At 37.2% G+C, this 21,741-nt stretch overlaps 1 protein-coding gene across 1 annotated transcript in view; it reads left to right on the forward strand.

The window, feature by feature from the left end:
• The window catches only part of DYNC1LI2 (dynein cytoplasmic 1 light intermediate chain 2), a 59,564-nt gene that overhangs the window by 25,267 nt on the left and 12,556 nt on the right, over positions 1–21,741 (forward strand). Inside the window, exons 7-12 of the mRNA XM_069085825.1 lie at positions 3,244–3,337; positions 6,043–6,178; positions 14,511–14,622; positions 16,318–16,377; positions 19,835–19,876; positions 20,379–20,496. Of these exons, the coding sequence (XP_068941926.1) occupies positions 3,244–3,337; positions 6,043–6,178; positions 14,511–14,622; positions 16,318–16,377; positions 19,835–19,876; positions 20,379–20,496 (562 nt within the window). The remainder of the gene's footprint in view (positions 1–3,243; positions 3,338–6,042; positions 6,179–14,510; positions 14,623–16,317; positions 16,378–19,834; positions 19,877–20,378; positions 20,497–21,741) is intronic.

The following is a 21,741-nucleotide window of genomic DNA, read 5'->3' on the forward strand; positions in this document are numbered from 1 at the left end:
TGGAGTATTCACAGGGTTAAGGCACAGGACATAGATAATGATCGAGCAGAGGAGACTGAGAAGAAGCAGTAAGCAATCAGGTTGTCAGCTGACAGAACAGTGTCATGAAAACCTAGATAGAAAAGTATATCTGAGAGGAAAGGGTGTTCAGTGGTGTCGAATCCTGCAGATAGTTCAAGGAAGATCATTGAAAAAAAGAACAGTGGCTTTGGCAGTAGTCAGATACTTGGGAATCTTGGAGAAAGTTGAAGATGAATAAAGTATTTAGAAGCCAGATTATAAGAACAGCTAGACAGAGGAAATAGATAAAGAGTTGGAAAACACATGATCACCCTGGTACAAAGAGGTGTGATATAGTAGTGATAGGAGACTTCTGTTGTCTGCACATCTGTTCAAATATCCTCTCTGCCAAAAAGCACAGTAGCTCACTTGCTGTAATAATTTCTTACTCCTAAAAGGGTAGGAAACAACTAAAGGAACTGTTATATTAGACCTGATTTGTATCAGTAAAGAAAAGCTGGTTATTGAAATAGAAATCATGGAAAGCTTGGAAGTAAGTGATCACTCCATAGCAGAATTTGTATCAGGATTGGAAGATAGAGTATAGATTTTGGGAAAGCAAATTTCAGATATTTCAGAGAGAATAGGTAGGAGTCATTGGACTAAAATTTCGTGGGGAAAGTAATCCCAGGAACTCCAATGTAAAGGGATGTTGCTAAGGAAACTGATGTAGATGTACTCTGAAGTCATTAGAATTTTTAAAGACTGGAGAAGTTGGAAGCAAGGGTAGATAATAGGATTTGTGCCAAAGTAGGGTAGAGTATCATAGTGTTAAGTGTGCAGAAACTCAGGTGGGACAATGTTAACAGATGATGGAGATGAGGCCCAGGTGATTTACCCTTAATTTACTGCTGTCTTCTCTGCCAAGGACCATGATCTTTGCTCTGGAAAGGCTAGAACAAAAATGGTAGGTAAGAAGGATAGATCTCAAAGTGTCTGAGGAATTTCATGGCCTGAAATTCTACAGCCCAGGAAGGATGAAAATTGCTTAAGAATTACATTCTGAAGATCCAAAAAAAAAAATTACTCTGATTAAGAAGAAAAGGACACCTTGTCTAAAGATGTTAATATGAATGTATAGGGAACTCCTTGACCAACTTGGGTTTTTAAAAAGCATAAACAGAAAATGGAGGCAAGGGCAAAAGATGAATATAAAATCACATAATACTCCTGTGAGAATAGGGTCAAAAATAGCCTGGTGTGGTGGAATATATTATAGTCCCTGCTGCTGAAAATCTGAGACTAGTGGATTTCTTGAACTTTGTAGTTCTGACCTGCAGTGCAGATCCAAGCTAAGTTCATCATTCATGTGTCGAGCCTCCAGGAACAGCTAAGCCATTGGATGGCCTAAGGAGAGACAAAGTGGAGTAGGTGATAGTAGGGTTGGATATTTGAGTCCCTTGCTGTACTTCTGGCCTAGGAAGGACTTCCTAACAGAATGGTACCCAAGTAGAATGATTTCCTCGATTACCTTGGGTCTCCTTTCACTAGAGGTCTGTAAGCAAAACCTGATTGACTTTGTACAATGAATTCTTTTCAGATACGAATTGAATGGCCCTCAAAGCCAAAGTTAAGTAAAATTAGAAATACTATTGTAGTGCTTTATACAAATTCATGCTTTTGTCCTCGTAACTTTCCACTACTGTAGTTTATAATTTCTGCCATGCATTGGACAATTGTACAAGTTCCAGCAGTCAGAAAATTCATTCTTTAGTGAGGAGTATTTCCACACCCAATGTGACTGGCACCCAGACAGAAAATACAAAGTCTGTTGCCAAACTCAGAACCTTTCCAGCATGGTAGAAACCTCCAGATCCTTGAGTCTTTGAGAATCCTAGATAAGATCATACTATGATGGGATATTAGGGGAAGATTTTAATGGAAAACTATTGGAAATAATACCAATTAAATATATTTGTAGATAATACTTTGTGTAATGTGATGAAATTTGAATGTTCAAAAAATAGTTTGATGGGAGGAGGGGGAGAAATCTATTCCTGAAAAATACAAAAGACATTCTCTTCTTTGGTAGAAAAACTGTAAAAGTCAATCATAAAAAACAGTGACAGGGGCAGCTAGGTGGCACAGTGAATAGAGCACCGGCGCTGGAGTCAGGAGGACCTGGATTCAAGTTCGGCCTCAGACACTTAACACAAAAACTAGCCGTGTGACCTTGGGCAAGTCACTTAACCCCAATTGCCCTCCAAAAAAGGCAAAAAATTAAAAAAAAATTTTTAAATGACAAGCCTCCAAATGATCTTGAATTTAAAAAAAGGAACAGAAGGAACTAAACAAAAAAATAAAAGGAAATAGTAAAATGTCAGAAATAATCTGCCATCAGGACATTAATAGCTTTGATGTGAACCTTTGAGAATGTATTTTTATTTCAAGGTATGAATTATATGGTTTTAAATTTGTAATTTTTAAAGTTTTAAAGGAATTTTAAAATAAAACACATACTTATATGCACAGTATTCGTGTTTGTGTGTGTGTGTGTGTGTAATAAAGAAGCAAGCATTTATTAAGAGCTTATACTAAGTGCTGGGCTTATAAATATACTTATGAGGGGGGTGGGAAAGGAAGGACAGTTCTTTTAAGACTCAGAACATGTAAGCTCAGCTTTTTGCAAGAGCTTTGGTTTAGCTATAGAATCTTTGACTTCCTAAAGTAGCATTCATGATTCATTGGTTAAAGATGAATACCACCCACCATTGTATCAGTTCTTTCAATGTGCCAGTTCACTATAAGGATAAGGTCATAGGGTTATCCATTTATGTAGGAGACCTCAGAAAACATCTAGCTCAGCCTACTCTTTTAATCTAGTTTGGGTTTTTTTTTGTGGACAGCAAGCTTTTTAGTAATGTAAATATTTTTTATCAGCAGCAGTCAACAATATGACGAGGAAATAGAATTTGTAATGGATTATTCTCATGAATGTTAGTGAGAATCAACTTATAAGCTAGTAGTTCTCCAAGTATGGTCCAGGGTACCTCTGGGGTTCCCTGAGACTCTTTTTAGAGAGACCATGAGGTCAAAACTTTTTTCACAATAACACTAAGATATTTTACAAAAGGATTTTTGGAGGAAGTCCCAATAACGTTTAAGAGTATAAGAGGATCCTAAGACCACAAAGCTTGAGAGCTGCTGTTCTAACCCTTTGCCTTCTTTGTTTTTGTTTTCTAGTGTGATGCAGTGAGCGTCCTAGAGAAGGAACATGACTATCGAGAAGAGCACTTTGATTTCATTCAGTCGCACATTCGTAAATTCTGCTTACAATGTATCCTCACTTAAGGTGGTGTCATTTTTGCTATTTCCTCTGTTTTTGTTTTCTAAGATGGCTCTTCAAAATTGCACTACTTAAAATTGTATAAAGTTAAATGTTTTTGTCACATACTTTGCAAAACAGATGCTGATCTTTATTGGTAGAGAGAATGTCCTTGTCAGAACTCTCATATGCCAATAAAACAGTGGATCCTTCCAAATTAAATGTAGCACTGGGTGTGTAACTTTTCTGAGCCTTCGTTTTTTTTCATCAATAAAATGGGAATAATAATACCTGTGCTCCAGACCTCAGGGAGTCCTCTCCCTGTGAGGGGAGCACTTGGTGAACTGTGCAACACATTAGACATATGAAATACTGTGGCCATCTTTTTGTTTTGGTTTAGTTTTTTGCTTTTTGGAGGGTAGTTGGGGTTAAGTAACTTGCCCAAGTGTCTGAGGCTGGATTTGAACTTAGGTCCTCCTGACTCCAGGGCCAGTGCTCTATTCACTGCACCATCTAGCCGCCCCATACTGTGGCCATCTTAAAGGTGGAGAGAAAGAGGAATTTAGAGTCTCCTAAAGAATAGGCTATCTGTGGCAATACTGAGTTATTTGGAGGCATTCTATTCTTGTGGTAAGCCTGCCTTATTGATGGTACACTTTGGGTGATCTGACACATCAACTGGAAGTAAAGAACTGACAGTTCTGCTGCCAAACATCATTTGAATTAGGTGTGTTTTAAAACTTAAACTTGGCCTTTTTCAGAATGGGAAGATCAGACTTAATTTTAAGTCTAAATTACCTGCAAATGTGGAATTGGGCTGGAATAAAGCTTTAACATTTCATCCTTTTGTGGCCAAGTCCATTCACTTCAGCTTCTTCATCTCTCAGATGGACAGAATACTGCTCAGTGTACTTCAGAGAGATCTTGTTAGGATCTAAATAGCTAATGAACACCAAGTACTTTGAAAATTGGAAAGCTCTGTTTAAATGCTGTCTGCTATTTATTGTCGAACAGAACATAATTTTCAGCTTTAGTAGGGGGATTCCTTGTTAGTCTACACATAAAACACTGAGTTAACTTAGGTCTTTGCAAAATCCAGCAAATTGTGCTCCAGAACCACGTGAGGTGACTGGACTCTACCAGGAAGCTTACTTAAATGGGCTTAGACCTTTTTGAATAAATCACAGTATATAAGGGAGATGTAAAAGGAATACATTGATAGTCTTACTTCACAAAACTTGGAAAACTGTTCTTATTTTTGTACATACAATGGATTTGTCCTATGAGTAGGTAGTGTGCAAAGCTTTTTTTTTCTGCTGATGAATTTTATGAGATTTAAAAAATAGGAAAATGGTCAGAAAAATCAACCAAAATCTGGCCAGAAGAACAAATGATTTTTTTGGTAAAAAGTTCACTTAAAAGTTGTACTTACGGGGCAGCTAGGTGACATAGTGAATAGAGCACCGGCCTTGGAGTCAGGAAGACCTGAATTCAAATCCAGCCTCAGACACCTAATACAAAACTAGCCATGTGACCTTGGACAAGTCATTTAACCCCAATTGCCCTAGTTTCCCCCCTCCAAAAAGCCCCCCCCACAAAAAAGTTGTACTTACTGTAGTTTTGTACCACCAAGGCCAAATTAATACACTGTGTTGGTAATTTAATTAAGGATGGTCTAGTGACCTTGGAATAGTTTTATGTATGTCCAGAGTGCTTACATTATTTTCTGAAATAGTGAATTTAAGCTAAATACTAAGTTAGGAAATTCCTTTGGAAAAAAAACAATGGGGGTGTTTATACTCTACATATCTATGTGCCGCATCATTTATTTACATGTAGCATATATAGTATATTTTTTATTCTATATAGTGGTAGATATATAGTATATGCTATAATATATATAGTATATGCTAGAAATATAGTATATGCAACTATATACAGATCTTAAATATTTTGTTATTCCTTCATTGAAGTGCTACTTACATCCCTTACTATGGGATAGAGGTGACTGAATTCTTGAAGGTATGTGCCCATTGCAGCTCCAGTTTTTTAATAGGTACTACCAAACTGGTATTGTATGTAGTCCTTTTAATGGCATGTTATCTGAATACTAGTCTAATCAAATAAGAGTCAAGAGGCTCTTCACCATAAAGTTAGCCATCACATCAAGAATTTAATTTAATTTATCATTAAATACGATAAACTCACAAAGACTATTTAGTTGGAAAAGGTGTTGCAGTCTGCATATAGTACAGCCACACAGATAAGATCATGGATTCTTGGAATTTCAAAGTTATGTATACTTTTTTTTTACTAGAAAGTTAGAACTTTCATTATTTTAACATTAGGATTCTGAGTGAGAAGATTCTTGATATTTGGATAAGCAGCAAGGATATAGTTAAGAACTCTGATTTGGGATCCCAAATACCTGAATTTTAGTTACAAATGCCCCAGTGAATGACTGTGACTCACTGTAGAACTTTATTTTCTCATAGAAAATAAGGGGTTGGGCTAGATGATCTTACAGTTTCAGTTTTAATGTTCTATGATTCCATAGCTGTTTTTACCTTTTTTATGTTTCCAAAGTTCCAGTGTTTGTCTCACTAAACATATCTGTATTAATAATTTAGATCTGTTTCTTCTTGGTTGGGTTTTGATTGTGCATGCTTGATTTAAACATTCATATTGACTCAGCTTTCCTTAAGCAAATTGAATAGATGGAGCTGCCTTGATTTATACATCAGTTAAGGAAGAAAAGAACCTTGACTTGTTGTACAAGTATATTGTACATAAAACATACGGTTTTCACTTCACCACACCTGCCTTAGTGGTGGAAAAGGATGCAGTTTTTATGTAAGTTCACTTAAAGATGTTTTTTCTTTACATTTTAAATCTTTTTATCCCCGTAAAGTGTGGTGTTTTCCAAGATTTCTCAAGTGGTCTGTTTTTCAACTTCTCTTTATTCTAATTTCTATTAGGCTACACAGAGGCAGTATGGTATAGTGGACAGACTCCTAAACCAGGAAGCAGAAGACCTGGCTTTTCTTTTGCCAGTAACCAGCTATTTGGGCCATTCCCTTCATTCAATCTTTAATTTTCCTTATTTGTAAAATGAAGCAATACATAGTAGAATAAAAAAATACTTTAGAGGGGCGGCCAGGTAGCACAGCGAGTAAGAGCACCGGCTCCAGTGTTGAGAACACCTGGAGATCGAATCCCGGGCTCAGACACTTAGCACCCACCCAGAAACACCTGGCCGTGTAACCTTGAGCAAGTTACTTAACCCCAATTGCTTAGGGGCGGCCAGGTGGCTCAGCGAGTAAGAGCACCGGCTCCAGTGTCGGGATGACCTGGATCAAATCTGAGCTCAGATACTCAGCACCACACCCAGAAATAATAATAACTGGCCGTGTAACCTTGAGCAAGTTACTTAACCCCAATTGCTTTAAAAAAAAAAAAATACTTTAGATCCAGGAGACCCAGGTTCAGATCCCAGCTCTGTTATGCTGTGACCCTAGAAGTGAAGCTATTTCTCAGGGTCCTTACAGTTCTTAATTCTTTGATTCTGTGTTTCTTGTTCTCTTGACTTCACAAGGCTATTGTAAGGATGATTAAGATACTGTAAGTGAAGTTCTTAAATAACGAAAAAGCACTATTATTTAGGAGCAAGTTACTTTGAGGTTACTTGGAGACATTGGCTTTTCTCTCCTTTTTTTCCAAGGGTGATTCATTCTTCTGCCCATCTATGCCCTTAAAAAATGGTATGTTGAAAACAATAGTAAATATCAGTACAACCAGTCAGATTTAAATAAATTGACTGTAGTGTACAAATCAATCAAATTCTTAGTCTCCTTCAAGATTCTTTGTCCTTTTGTTCCTATTCATTTTTCTCCTTCAGGGCTCATAATTAGTCTAGTCTGTGCTGTCATCTTCTGGTTTGACTTTTTTGTTTTGCAGTATTTCATAAAAGTTCAAATTTCTTTATCCCATAGTCTTATCTTAAAATCTTTCAATTATATTTATTTACCACAGTTTATTTAACCATTTTTCTATTGTTGGACATTGAAGTTGCTTCTAGTTTTTAAATTACAAATGATATCATTGTGAAAATTTTTGAAAAGAGATATCATTTTTTTGTTTTTGATAACACTTTCAAGGTCTGTTCCCAACAGTGGAATTTTAGAGTCAAATATGATGATTATTTTTTTGTAGCTTTACTAGCAGATTGTTGTCCCACGCCCTCCCGCCCCGCCCCATTCCGCTAATTTACAGTTCCACCAGTACTAAATAAATGACTGTATCTGTTTCTTCACTACTTACCTGCATTGAATTTTGTTGCTCTTAATTAATTTTGCCTTTTTGTTGAGAGTATAGTGGTACCTGTTATTTTCAGGTACTTTTTTTTTCATCACTTTTATTATTAGTAGGGTTAAATATTTTTCCAAGGGATTATTAACAATTCATGTTTCATTTTTTGAAAATTATCTAGCTCCTTTGACCATTTAATCTTTTTTTTTTTTTTTAAAGCAATTGGGGTTAAGTAACTTGCTCAAGGTTACACGGCCAGTTATTTGTGTGGGTGCCAAGTATCTGAGGCTGGAACCGATGCCAGGGCTGGCGCTCTTACTCACTGCACCACCTGGCCGCCCCTGACCATTTAATCTTTATTAGCTTGGGAGTTTCCTGTGCAAATTTTTTTTTCAAATGCTTTATTAACTTCTGATTTACATCATTCATTTCCACCAGATTTTGAGTTACAAATTTTCTCCCCGTTTTTCACCTACTCACTGCCCCAAAATAGCAGTCCCACAGGATATCCCCTCCCCCATACTGCTCTCTTCCATATTTTCTCCTATACCCCTTTCAACTTTTCCAGTGGATCTCTATGCCCCAGTGCCTGTATATCTTATTTCCCAATTACATGTAAAATAGTATTAATAATAGTATACATATATATATTAGGATATTTGATTTTAAAACTTTGAATTCCAGATTTATTCCCTTCCTCCCTTGTCACCCACCAGTACTGGGAAGATAAGCAGTTCGGTATAGGTTGTACATGTGTGGCTAATGCAAAACAATAACATAGTAGCTATATTGTAAAAGACTTCCCTCCCTAAAATATTTCCCTCCCTCCTATCCCACCTCCCACTTGTTCTATTCTCTACTTTGATCCCGTCCCTTTTCAAAAGTGGGTGCTTCCAACTTCCCTCCCCCCTAGCCTGCCCTCCCTTGTATCATCCCCCCACTCATCCCATTCCCCTCTACTCTCCTGGAGTAGATACCCTATTTAGTGTGTATTTCATTCCTTCCTCAAACCAAATTCAATGGGAATAAGGTTGACCCATTCCCTTTTGCCTTCCTATTCTTCCCCTCCATTATAACCATTTTCCCTTGCCTCTTCTATATGAGATAGTTTACCCCATTCTGTCTCTCCCCATCTCCTCTCATTATATTCCTCTCTCACCTCTTAATATCACCTTTTAAGTATTATCCCTTCCTGTTAAATTGGTCCTGTGCCCTCTATCTGTGTATACCTGTAAACATATATACACACATTCACATATGTATTCATATGCCCATGTACCCTCATGTATAGACATATATATATATTTCTATTCCCTTCAACTACTGAGAAAAGTTTCATAAGTTACAATTATTGTTTTTCCATGTAGGAATGTTAATAGTTTGACTTTGGTAAGTTCCTTATGATTTCTTTTCCATGTTTACCTTCTCATGCTTTTCTTGCTTCTTATATCTGAATGTCAGATTTTCTATTCAACTCTGGTTTTTACACTAAGAATTCTTGAAAGTCCTCTATTCCACTGAATGACCATATTTTCCCCTGAAACATGATCCTGTGCAAATTTTTAACAGTATCTTATATATTTTAGATGTCGGGTTTTTACCTGTTATATTTACCATAACTATGTTTTGTCCCTCCCTTTCTTTTGTTAAGTTATTTTTTGCATAATTTTAAGGTAATCAAACATGTCTGTCCCTAGTAAATCCTTCTCTATTTAATAGAAGTATTATTCTCTCTTCAATGATTGATTGAGATAAATAATGTTATTCTTTGTTTTGTTTGTCATTCACCTGGAATTCATTGAGGTTTCTGGTATAACATGGGCCTCTAAATCCTTTCCTCTATGAAATGCTAACCAGTTTTCCTAAGTACACTTGTTATGTAATGATATGTTAAGGACCTGAGATTTAATCGGTGTAGGAATTCTGTCCACTGACATGTGCTGCAACTGCTGTCCAACTCAGAATCTTAGAGAGTTGTTTTAGGTGCCAGTGAGTTGCCTTTTGTCACGAAGCTAGTAAATGGCAGAGTTGAGACATGAACTCAGATCTTCCTGATTTCCAGTTCTAGCAGTCTGTTACACCACAACACTGCCTTGCTAAATAAATGCAAACACAATGCAGAGTTAAGTTTAAAACGGATTTTTTTTTTTTTAAGCAATCAGTTAAGTAACTTGCTCAAGGTTACACAGCCAGTTATTTCTGGGTGGGGTGCTGAGTGTATGAGCCTAGGATTCGATCTCCAGGTCATCCCAACACTGGAGCCGGTGCTTTTACTCGCTGAGCCACCTGGCCGCCCCTAAGCAATTGGGGTTAAGTAACTTGCTCAAGGTTACACAGCCAGGTGTTTCTGGGTGGGTGCTAAGTGTCTGAGCCTGGGATTTGATCTCCAGATCTTCTCAACACTGGAGCCGGTGCTCTTACTCGCTGAGCCACCTGGCCACCCCTTAAAACTGATTTCTTATAATCCAGTGCTAGGTGTGCAAGGCTGTTTCAAAATCAGAAAAAATGAGTGGGAGCAGGCTAGGTGGTGCAGTGAGTAAGAGCGCCGGCCCTGGAGTTGGGAGGACCCGGGATCGGTTCTGGCCTCAGATGCTTAACACTGACACAAAAAATACTGGCTGTGTAACTTTGGGCAAATTACTTACCCAGTTGCTTTAAAAAAAAAAAAGAAAGGAAAAGAAAAAATGAGTGACATGAGACAGTGTGGTACAGTGGAAAGAGCTTTAGATTCAGAGTCAGAGGACCCATGTTCGAATATTGCCTCTGCCACTTACTTGTGTGACCTTAGTCATATCCCCTTGTTAGGTTCCTCAATTCAAAAAAAGAAGGTTCCTTTCTAGCTGTAAATCTATAATCGTGCAAAAATTTAACAAAATGTAGCACAGGGAGTAAGAGCACCGGCCCCAGAGTCGGGATGACCTGGGATCGAATCCAGGCTCAGATACTTAGCACCACACCCAGAAATAACTGGCTGTGTAACCTTGAGCAAGTTACTTAACCCCAATTGCTTTAAAAAAAAATTTAACAAAATAATCTTTTCAGAACTTTTCTGTCAATACAAAAAAAGCTTTTGATAACAAGTCAATATCATAAAAAAATAATACACATCACAAAGAAAAGGAAAAGAAAGGTTTTTTTTTCCTCAGCACAATAAAAGATAGGTTACCCTAAGCCAGTTGTTGATATAATTTTTAATGGAAAACCATTAGAAATCATCCAACTAAAAGCAAGGATGCCTATTTTTACCACTTTTCTTTGACTATGTTAGAAGTGTTAGTAGTTACAATAAGATAGGAAAAAATAAGGGATTAACATTGTAAAATAAGCTCAAAATATCATTATTTGCAGGTTACATAGTTCTCCAGTTATCTTGGTCAAAGGATTTTCAGATAATGAACAAATTTTGCAATGTTATATGTGATTAGTCCACAAAAATCATTCCTATTTTTAAAAATCTGTGAAATGTATAAGAATGAGCCTACCCAGGCTAGAGATCTGTGACTTGTATAAGGGTGACTACAAAATGACAATAACTGAAATAAAGTAAGAACTGAATGATCAAAAGACTACTCAGTGTTTATCAGTGTGCTAATAATGACTGTATCCCCTTAATTTATTTACATATTTAATGCAGTATCCATCACAGAGAGCATGGCATAGTAGAAGGTTGGTAGCAGTCTTCTACATTTTCTGTTCTTCATCACTTAAAGGAATTTCCTAACTAGTTATTCCCTATACTGATGAAATCATAGCTGCTGACTCTCCACCTTTCCTTCCCCCAGAAAAGTACTGTGAGGACTGTTCATAGAATTGAATAGTTATAATGAAATTTTTATAGAAAAATGCTGAAACAAAAGCTGATGTAGGGGTGATCTTATACCAAGAAACTTTAAAACAGATTACAAAGTGGTCATTCTTCCCTTCCCTCAGCCTTTTTAAAAAATGCTTTCATTCTTGGGAGCAAAATTGACTAAATAGCTTTTGTTGCTTTCTGATAGATGATAGATGTGAGAGATGGAATATGTATTGGAGATTATGTGTGTGTCTTTCATTTATCCATCTGAATACCTCTTCCTCTCTCTGTATTTGAGAATATCTTATTTTCTGCAATTCTTGTCCGTGTTCTCTCCCACTCTACGTCTTTTAATATTTTATGAACACCTCTACAGCATTTGGACTCCCTGTCTGTTTTCCTTCACATGACTACTAAGTTTCTTATTCACTCATATATTAGTGTATTCATATACACAAGTTGTCTTTAGTAATAGGCTGTGGTCTATTTAGCTCCACCCATATCTCTCCCTTGCCCTTTGGGTCATTTATGGTTTTGATCTTTTGAGTATTAGCTAATCAAGTTTTTCACATGTTTATTCAAGAGCTCTCTGGGCCATATTGTACAATCCTGGTTGATAGGATCAGTTGATAAGATCTACAGGTATTTCCCCTGGTTCATTAATTAAGACCTTCAGTAGGGTTATGCATGGGTCACTTGATACTTAATGCATATTTATGATGACAATGAAATAATCCTCTAGATAGATTTGTGTCTTATATTTAAGAGAGAGAGAGAAAGTAAGCATTTATTAAACACCTACTTGTGTCAGAAACTGTGCTAAGAACTTTACAAATATTTCATTTGATCCTCACACCAACCCTGTAGTTGCTGTTATTATCTCCATTTTACAGTTGAGGAAACTGAGGCAAGCAATGGTAAAGTGACTTTCCTAAGGTCACACATCTGGGAAGTGTCTGAGGTCAGATTTGAACTGGACCTACTTCTGTATCCAGTTGACCACCTAGCTACTTCATACATTTTAGTAGGTTATGTTTGTTTTCTTGTATTCTTTGAAGTCTACTATCAACAACAAAAATGCATTAAACTCTTTTATATACACAGCATTGTGCCAGGCAAGACAAGTAGCACCTACCTTGGTGAATGTTCATTGACAGTCTCCATTGACATGAATCTAGTTACACTCTAGTATTCACTTCTGGGCTGATTTTTTAAAAATTATAGTACAGAAAAAGTAGGCATAAAATCCCTTTAGGTTCACAACAAAGGAAAATAATTATTAAGTGCCAGTTGTCTCCTTTAAGCAGGGCGGCTAGGTGGCACAGTGAATAGAGCACCAGCCCTGGAGTCAGGAGGACCACAGTTCAAATCCAGCTTCAGACAACATAAAAACTAGTTGTGTGACCTTGGACAAGTCACTTGACCCCAGTTGCACTCCAAACAGCAAATAAATAAAGTGCCCATATCTACCACAGGACAGATGAAAGCCTAATAAAGAGGACTAGTCAGAGGAATTGTTTAATAGCATCTCGTTTCTTTAAGCAGTAAGAAAATTACTTATTAAGCCCATTGTAAGTATGAGCTGTCATATTGTTATCTTTGATCCCATCAGCAAGATATTGAATAAGACTGGTCAGATTGTCACTCTTTGTTTGTAGGGTCTCTATATCACTATCACTTTACAACATCATACTTCTCAATTGTGGAATAGTGGGGAGATGCTCTGGCACCATTCTTGGGACTTAGACTTGAGTCTGTGCTCAACCCTAATACCTTTGAAATAAGTGATTTGGAACAAGGCATTTGATCCCTGCATTTAGAGTTGGAACAGACCTTACAAATCATCTGGAAACTGAGGCCCCTTGTGGGTTAATGATTAGGTCCTGTGACTGCTGAACTGGTGCCCTTTCCACCAAACCATCCTGCCCTCTCAAAAAGAAGTCACAGTTTATGGCTGTAGGACAACCTGGAAGATTATAAATAAAGGTTTCCCTAAACCTCCAAGCAATGAGAGTGATTTCATAACCTGCATAGGAAATCATAGCAGTACAATCAAGTCTTAACATATCACCTTAAATGCACAATTGTAAGGCAATTTTTGTACTGTTGCCTTCAGTGTGTGTGTGTATTTTAATACATTAACTCATATTTGTTAACTTTCATTGTTGAAATGAAGAAACTTTTTTTTTTAAAGCAATTGGGGTTATGTAACTTTCTCAAGGTTACATGGCCAGTTATTTCTGGGTGTGGTGCTAAGTATCTGAGCCTGGATTTGATGCCCAGGTCATCCCGACACTGGGGCCTGTGCTCTTACTGGCTGAGCCACCTGGCCGCCCCTGAAATGAAGAACCTTTTATCGTGTCATTAGTTTACCTCCTAGGGAGAAAACATTATTTTCTGTGACATCAGACTCAGAACACCTGCCATGTTCATTTTGAGGGAGCTGGAATGGCTGACGGAACCTGAGATTATTTAAGCTTAAAAAGAGAAGACTTAGGGGAGATATGATCACTATAATGGGAAAGAATGATGGAGCCTTGTTCTCTCAGACATGTAGGAGGCATTTTAAAATTGTAGCTTTTCAATTAGTATAAGGAAAAAATGCCTGAAACTTGCATCTGTTCCACAGTGGAACAAGCTGCCTTCCAACCCTAGGATTTCATGGCTGTCATGTGACTATTTGGGGCCTTGGTTTAATCCTCTGTAAAAGGTGGAGCCTTGGCTTGCTCTCCAAGGGCTTTTCATTTCAAATGAAAGGGTCATATTGGCTATATTGTATAGGCCACCCTGTAAGATACTGTCTTCTGAGGGTGCAAGCTCCATTTGGTTAGGAACTTGGCTTTCATATGGTTACAAGGGCAGATACAGCATTATTTTTGTCTTTATTTCCTCAGTGCTATATAAATATTTGTTGAATTGAATTGAAATATATTCTCTCTGGTTCCTAAAAATATTAGGTGTTCAGTGATCATTAGTTAACAAAGTATTTTGTCCTGTGTGCTTGAATCTTATATAATACTTCTCCATCTAGTTAATATGTTATATCCAAAAAAGCAAATCATTTCCTGTTTCTTTTCCTTTTAGACCTGCTGGTTGGGACAATGAAAAGAAAATAGCAATTTTACATGAAAATTTCACAACAGTAAAACCAGATGATGCATATGAAGACTTCATTGTAAAACCTCCTGTAAGAAAGGTACTAAAACTTAATTATTTTAAGGAGTTTTGCACCATTTCAAGGAAATATTTGAATGAAGAAAATTATCTAGTAAATTTTTGGTTTCTTATACATTGTAATGTCATGGAATAAAATTAGTAGGATTTGTTTTGAAAAGAAATAGAAAGAACACATGACATGTACATCATTGTAAGATATAAATTGAATTACTAGTTAGAGTCTAAACTTGAAGGTATTATTTAGTATTTTCATCCAGCAGATATATTCTCAGGGTCATAATCATTAACCACAGTTACTTTATGTAAAATTAAGTATTTAAACTCAAACTAGTATTGAAGTACATTTGACCTCTTGCTAATATCAATGCTTAAATATGTTTCAGGATAGATAGTTTTCCCAGTTTTTGGAGCCCCAGAGTCAGCCTTTTCTATGCTAGTTTTAGGATGTTTACTTTGTAATACAAGATTTTATCAGTATTATACTTTTTAGAAGCCCTATTTTTTTCTTTCTTTCTTTTTTGCTTTTTTTGGAGAGGGGGGTTGGGGTTAAGTGACTTGCCCAAAGTCACATGGCGACTAAGTGTGGCAATTGTCTGTGGTCAAATTTGAACTCAGGTCCTTCTGACTCCAGGGCTGGTGCTCTATTCACTTTGCCACCTAGCCACCCCATGGAAGCCCTATTTCTAATAAGTTCTTGAATGCTTTGAATATTCTTTCATTCATGTGACTACAAAAAACATTAAGTTGATTCCTGTCATTAAAAATAACTCAAATTTTATATAGTATTCATTAATGGTTTCCTGAGATAGGCAGAGTGAAAAGTAAAGAGTATCATCATGTTATAGGTAAGGAACCTGAAGGTGTCTCTGGCCCTGTGACTAGTCACTGTTGGACTTTAAGTTCTGGGCCCTTCTACCCCTCTGTACTGCTGTCTCTCAAAAGCACCTGGGAATGAGTCTTTTAGGTTTTTTGGAGCTCCTCCTCTGGTATTTAATTTTGCACCAAAGAAGCCTATTTTAATTTTTGCTCATTCACGCTTGCCTCAGCTCTTTTTTGTAGCTTTGTTGATGTAATTCTCAGCAAGCTGTGTACAGCAGAGGTTGGCAACTTGATGTACTGTCCTCTTTCTGCATATGGAGATAATTAATTTCATTTTAGTTTGGTTAAATTCATATTTTTAAAAAATTATAAATAAAATTCTGTGATATTGCATAAAATTTAAATGTTCTATTGAAATGTTAGGCTTTTTCAGTCTTAGCAGCTCTCATGAATTTAATAACGATCAGTTAGCATTTTGAAATTTATAAACACACATTATATATGTTACCTTATTTGAGTGTCACAGCAGCACTAAGGTGGGTATGGTAGGTATTATCCCCATCTTGTAGATGGGGAGACAGGTTTAGAGTTGCCTCTGGTCATACAGCTAATAAGTTTTAGAGTTGGGATTTGAACCTGACTCTTCCTGATTCCATTGTTCTCTCCATATTACCATTTTTTTTACTGTAAGTCAATTGTTTCATCTCTCCATCATCCTTCACATTACTTGATTTGAGAAGCTACTGTGAGTTTTGACTGAAGGTTTGGGTTTCTTTATGTGTGACTCCCAGATTCATAGTAAAACTTAAACTCTGTGTTCTTTTTGGAAAATGCTGTGATACTGAGTTGATATTTTTATGCATTTTTAACTAAAAGTAAGCATGTTTCTACACAGTTGGTCCATGATAAAGAATTGGCAGCAGAAGATGAGCAAGTATTTCTAATGAAGCAGCAGGTAATGGTACTGAGAGAGTTCTAAATCAATTGGCATCACATTACAAATAATTACCTTTTGTAGCTCACAACCTCCCTGGGGCATAAGGGGCATGAGTACTATCATCTATAATTTTCAGTAAGTATTATACCCTTGAAGTCCTTATGCAGTCTGTTACAATTGAAATTAAGGTAAACTGAGGCACAGAGTTCTGAGCACATCGAATCTATTGGTAAGGCTAGCAGTTACCAATAAAAGGGTCTCTAAACACCTTAGTTAAAATACCATGAGGTAGGGCTTACTAGCCTGATAGTGTTGGGAAGTACAAGGGAACAGGAAACTTAAGACAATATGACTGGTTACAGTCTGAAGTATTATGGATGGTGGAAAACAATATGATTAGATGAAAGTGAGGAATGCAAGAATAGCAATAACTCCTTCCATCTTGTGGCTATGGAAATCCCATTGCTTGGTTAGGTAGAGTCGCAGCAATAACGGTCCAGACTTTGGTGAAGAACAGCCAGCATTGCAGAGTTATCAGACTTTCTGGTGCCCACTGCATCTTGCAAGGCTTGTTAGTGAGATGAGTTTTCCCTTAATTGTACCTGAGCAGTAAAATGTGTAGATACAAAATATCTTCCTTTGAATTAACATGATTTATGGGACAGTTTAGCACAGAGAGGAATGCTAAACTTCTGAACTCAGAGACAAAGAAACATGGCTTAGGCCGTTTTACAATATATTGGGGGTGATATAGATATTACAAAATGGGATCAGAATCAGTTTTATTTTCTCAGTTCTCCCCGTTGACCAATGGAAGACCTGTTTTCTCCTGGATCACTTATTTATAAGCCAGTTCTTTAAGATCTTTAACATAATCATTACCAATAGGGCTCACTAGCATAAAGTTTTTCGGTGCAAGTTCAGAATAGACTTTAACACAGCACCTAATTCAAAGTCTGAAAGGCAGGGCAACAAGGTCCCATTTACCAAAAGTGGGTAAAAGGCTGTTTTCCTGTAGCCATGTGAACAAGAAGAAGGATTCCACCTGGGGTCACTTGAAATGAGTAATTATGTCTCTGCTATAACTTGAATCTTATGTAGGCCTGTCACAATATTCCCTGACTGGTTAATATAAGAACAAGAAGATTGATTAATTATAGTTCAAGGCATAGTAAAAATGCTAAAACCATGGACTAATATTAGAGGGGAAATTTACAAGTCACCAAGGTGACTAAGAAAACTGAGCAAACATAGCTACTGTGAAGCAAAAAGCCAAATACTACAATAATAATCATCAGCATTAACTAACATTGTATCCTGGTAACCTACTACAAATATCCATTTAATCAGCACATTTCATCTTGGATCCCAGATGTTTCTGAAAACATCTTCTCTTGGACATCTGGAATGGGCCTGCTCTCAGGGCAGCTCTGATGGGAGTTACTTCTCTGGTTCCAGTTAACTTGTGGAGATTCTTAGGTGTCTCTGCTAAAATCTTGTGCAAAATAGATCTCAATACAATTTAGTACAGTCACTTAAATTTTACTTTTTGAATAATTCATATGGTGAAAGCCAGGTCACACCTTGTGATTCTAATTCTGTCATGAGCGGAGCTGTAAGAAGAACATCAAGTTAGGAGCCCCTGGTTCATTGGACACTTGAGAGAATCTGAGTTTTCACACACTTTATTTAAACCCTGTACCTGACAATATATCCTGCCAAACTAGGAAGGAAGACTCTTTTAAAAAATCACTAAGGATATGACTTGTAAAATAAGTTCATCTGGTTAAAGATTTAATAATTACCCAAGCAGAGATGTAAGTTAAGGTTGAGTGCCCTTCTAAATTAGCACTGACTCCATTCCATTGTGATTCAACTTTTTAAAGATTGATGTTTATTTCATTCTTTATTTCAGATTTAAGCCTCATGAAGAGAAAGGCTTCAATTTTACTACTTGTGATTGTCTTGTGGTATAAATTATAAGTTAGCAAGTTGTTATGCTGATATATTTAGGAAATGCAAATAACAACTGAGAAATCAAAAACTAAGTATTTTAAAACCTTTTGGAGTGTTAAAAGAAACCAAAAAATGTCTTGTTTGTGTGGAGGGTGAACAGTACAATTTTCTGTTTATATAAAGTCCTGAATGCAGTTTCTAGAACTTAGTATTAGAACATGCCTCAAGACTTGTATATCCCATTATAATAATTTACATTTGATGTTTTTAATCATCTAATCCTGTTGCTTCTCAAAATTTTCCACTCCAACAGGCCCTTCTTCTGTTGTGGAGGTGCCTCTGGGCCCCCAAAGACTGTAAAGTCTGACAGATCCTACTTGGAAAGGCTTCAAGTAGTTTGTGTCTGTCTGTGACAACCAGGGTAATGTGAGTTTGGTGGAGAGGCTCCTCAGTGCAGAGGTGACCCCAAAGTAGTGGATTATCCCAGCTATAGCAGCTTAGGAAGACTATCTTCTAAGATTTGTACATCAGCACTGCTATCTCTCTGTGGAGAGACAAAACCCACAGGGACAAAATCAAGAGTCCTTGGAGGAAGGTGTAGATTTCCCAAGGTCATCTGGTGTCATGCATAACTAGCCTATGACTTCTGATTCCAAAGCCACTGTATTTTCTGCTATTCCATGCTGCCTTTTAGTCATTTATATGATATTCAACCCTCTTAAAAGGGGTATTAAACTACTATGATTAGTGATCCCAGACATAAATTATGAAGTATAAATAGGCTCTGAGTTTCACAGTCTTTAAATTCCACTTGTAATAGAAAGAAGGCCTTATGTATGATTACTAACCTTTCAGGAATAATTTAGTGTATACAGTCAAAAACATATGGCTCAAGGAGATAAGCTGGAAAAGAGTTCCTTTTAGTTTTCTCCCTTTATATTATAAGAATTTGCTGTACGTTGCTTACTGGTAGTAGCTACACAAACTGGCTTGAGCTCCAGCTGTCCTCCTCACGTGGATAAAGGAAGGTTGTGTGTTGTTTTAAAGTAGTAATAAACAGCTCATCTTTTTATGGTGCTTCCTAGTTTACAAACAGTTTCCTCACATCAGCCCAGTGAAATAGAAGGTTATCTTTTCGTCTCTGTATTATAGATGAGAAGAGATCAGTCCTGGACTTTGGCCTCCTGATTCAGTGCAGTTCACACCTCATTACTACTGTTTTCCTTTGGAAACTTTTTGTAGTTGGAAAGAAGAAGAGTAAAGCTCCTGTAGGGATCCAGCAAGTCTCTGACCCAGTGACAGAGCTAGCAGTAACTTGAGAATTATCTAGTGAAAGGTAATGAAGACTCAGAATAGGGGCATGACTTGCCCAGAGGCAAAGCCAAAACTTTCCTGAATCTCCAATGCAAGGCTCAGTGTATTTCATTTAAGCACATCTCTTAGGAGTTTACTTTGTTTTATTTATGTTAAAATGGCAACATTGTTTGATAGTAAACTATCAAAGTCCTTCTCTTTGCAGTCCTTCCTTGCCAAGCAGCCAGCCACCCCTACAAGAGCATCAGTGAGTATTGTTTTTGCTACAATAAAGAAAAATCCTTTGTATAATTTGATGGACAATAGACAAATGGTGCAAAAATTAGAAGTACAGGTGTTGATCAGGTGAATCATTATGTTAGGTTTTTCAAATTTTGTCATTAGTTATAATACGTTGCATTTAGGAGTTTAAAATGTTTTGATATACCTTCATGTTTTATCTGATTTGATCCTCATAATATTTCTTTTAAAATTACCTTTTTTTGTATTGATTATAGAATTATTGTTGCAGGATCATTGCTCTAGAGCAGGAAGGGATTTCCAAGGCCATTCATTCCCTTCTCATTTTATACATGAGGAGGACACAGGGCTCAGAAAGGATCAGTGATTTGACTAAAATCCCATAGGAAGTAAAATTTTTTCAAAGTTAAAATACCAAAGGATATTAATCATCTTCAGAGTTTGCATTTTCTGTAATCTCTGTGCCTTTCAAAGTTCTGTTAACACTAATAACCTCTCTTTGGTCTAAGGAATCTCCTGCTAGAGGACCTGCAGGTTCTCCAAGGACCCAGGGCCGAGCTGGACCTACCAATGTCCCCAGTGCCTCACCAATCACATCTGTCAAGAAGCCTGATCCAAATATTAAAAGTATGTATTTCAGAATTGGCTAGACCGTGATGGCCGTCTGGTCTAGTCCTTTCATTGTACAAATAAGAGCAGGACTTAACACCCAAGTCTCCTGACTCCAAATCCAGTGCTTTTTCTGCTGCATTTTTCTTCTGGATTTAAACATTTAACCTGAAGCTGAAAGCAAAATATTGTTTCTAACTCATGGGATTTTTAGCAGGAAGAACCTGGAAATCATTTAATTCAGCCTCTCACATGATAAGAAAATTGATTTGCTCCCCACTCCCTGCAGCCCCCCAGATTGTTGCCAAGCTAAATGCAGACACTCAGTTTCCATAGGCTCCTGGAACTCAGAGCTCCCCAACTCAAGAGACCCACCCACCACCTTCTGTAGCTGGGATTATATATGTGCCCCACCATGCCCAGCAATGTTATTGAATAATAGTTAATATTTGGTTATTTATTGGTAATAAATAGTATAGCCAAATTTGTTTAATGCTAGACTAGTTATATGGGACTGGGGACTCCTGCAAGATCATATAGTTTATCTACAGTGCTTCTGGCTGCAAAAGAGATGCCGAAGAAGCTTTATAGCATAGTGATAGAACCCTTATAGTTTTTAAAGCAATTGGGGTTAAGTAACTTGCTCAAGGTTACACAGCCAGTTATTTTGTGTGGTTGTTAAGTATCTGAGGCCAGAACCGATCCCAGGTCTCCCAACTCCAGGGCCAGCACTCTTACTCACTGCGCTACAACCCTCATAATTTTTTATGTTGGCGGAGTCCAACTTCCAGATTTTAGAGCTCATACATTCATGTGGTTGCTTGCTCTGTGTATATAGATAACTACCCTTCTGTGCCTTGTTAAGATATCTTTATAAAGTTGTTATGACCAAAAAATTCATTACAGGGGCAGCTAGGTGGTGCAGTGAGTAAAAGTGCCGGCCCTGGACTCAGGAGGACCCGAGTTCGGTTCTGGACTCAGACACTTAACACCCACACACAAAAAAACTAGCTGTGTAACCTTGGGCAAGTTATTTAACCCCAATTGCCCTCTAAAATGCAAAAAAAAAAAAATTCATTACAGGAACGAGGCTCTCCAAACTGACTAGATTGTGTCTTGGGCAACAAATACAGAGTCTAATCCCCAATCGGCTCTAACCTTTTCTAGCCCAGGATCACCTCTGGGCTATGATGAAGCTTGTGATAGCTCATATATAGCAGTGATAGCTTATGCTTTCTTGTGTGTGTGTGTGTGTGTGTGTGT

Source organism: Petaurus breviceps, unplaced genomic scaffold, assembly GCF_028583685.1.
Source record: "Petaurus breviceps papuanus isolate PSGF00001 unplaced genomic scaffold, PetGlider_PUasm1.0 176, whole genome shotgun sequence".
NCBI lineage: Eukaryota > Metazoa > Chordata > Mammalia > Diprotodontia > Petauridae > Petaurus > Petaurus breviceps.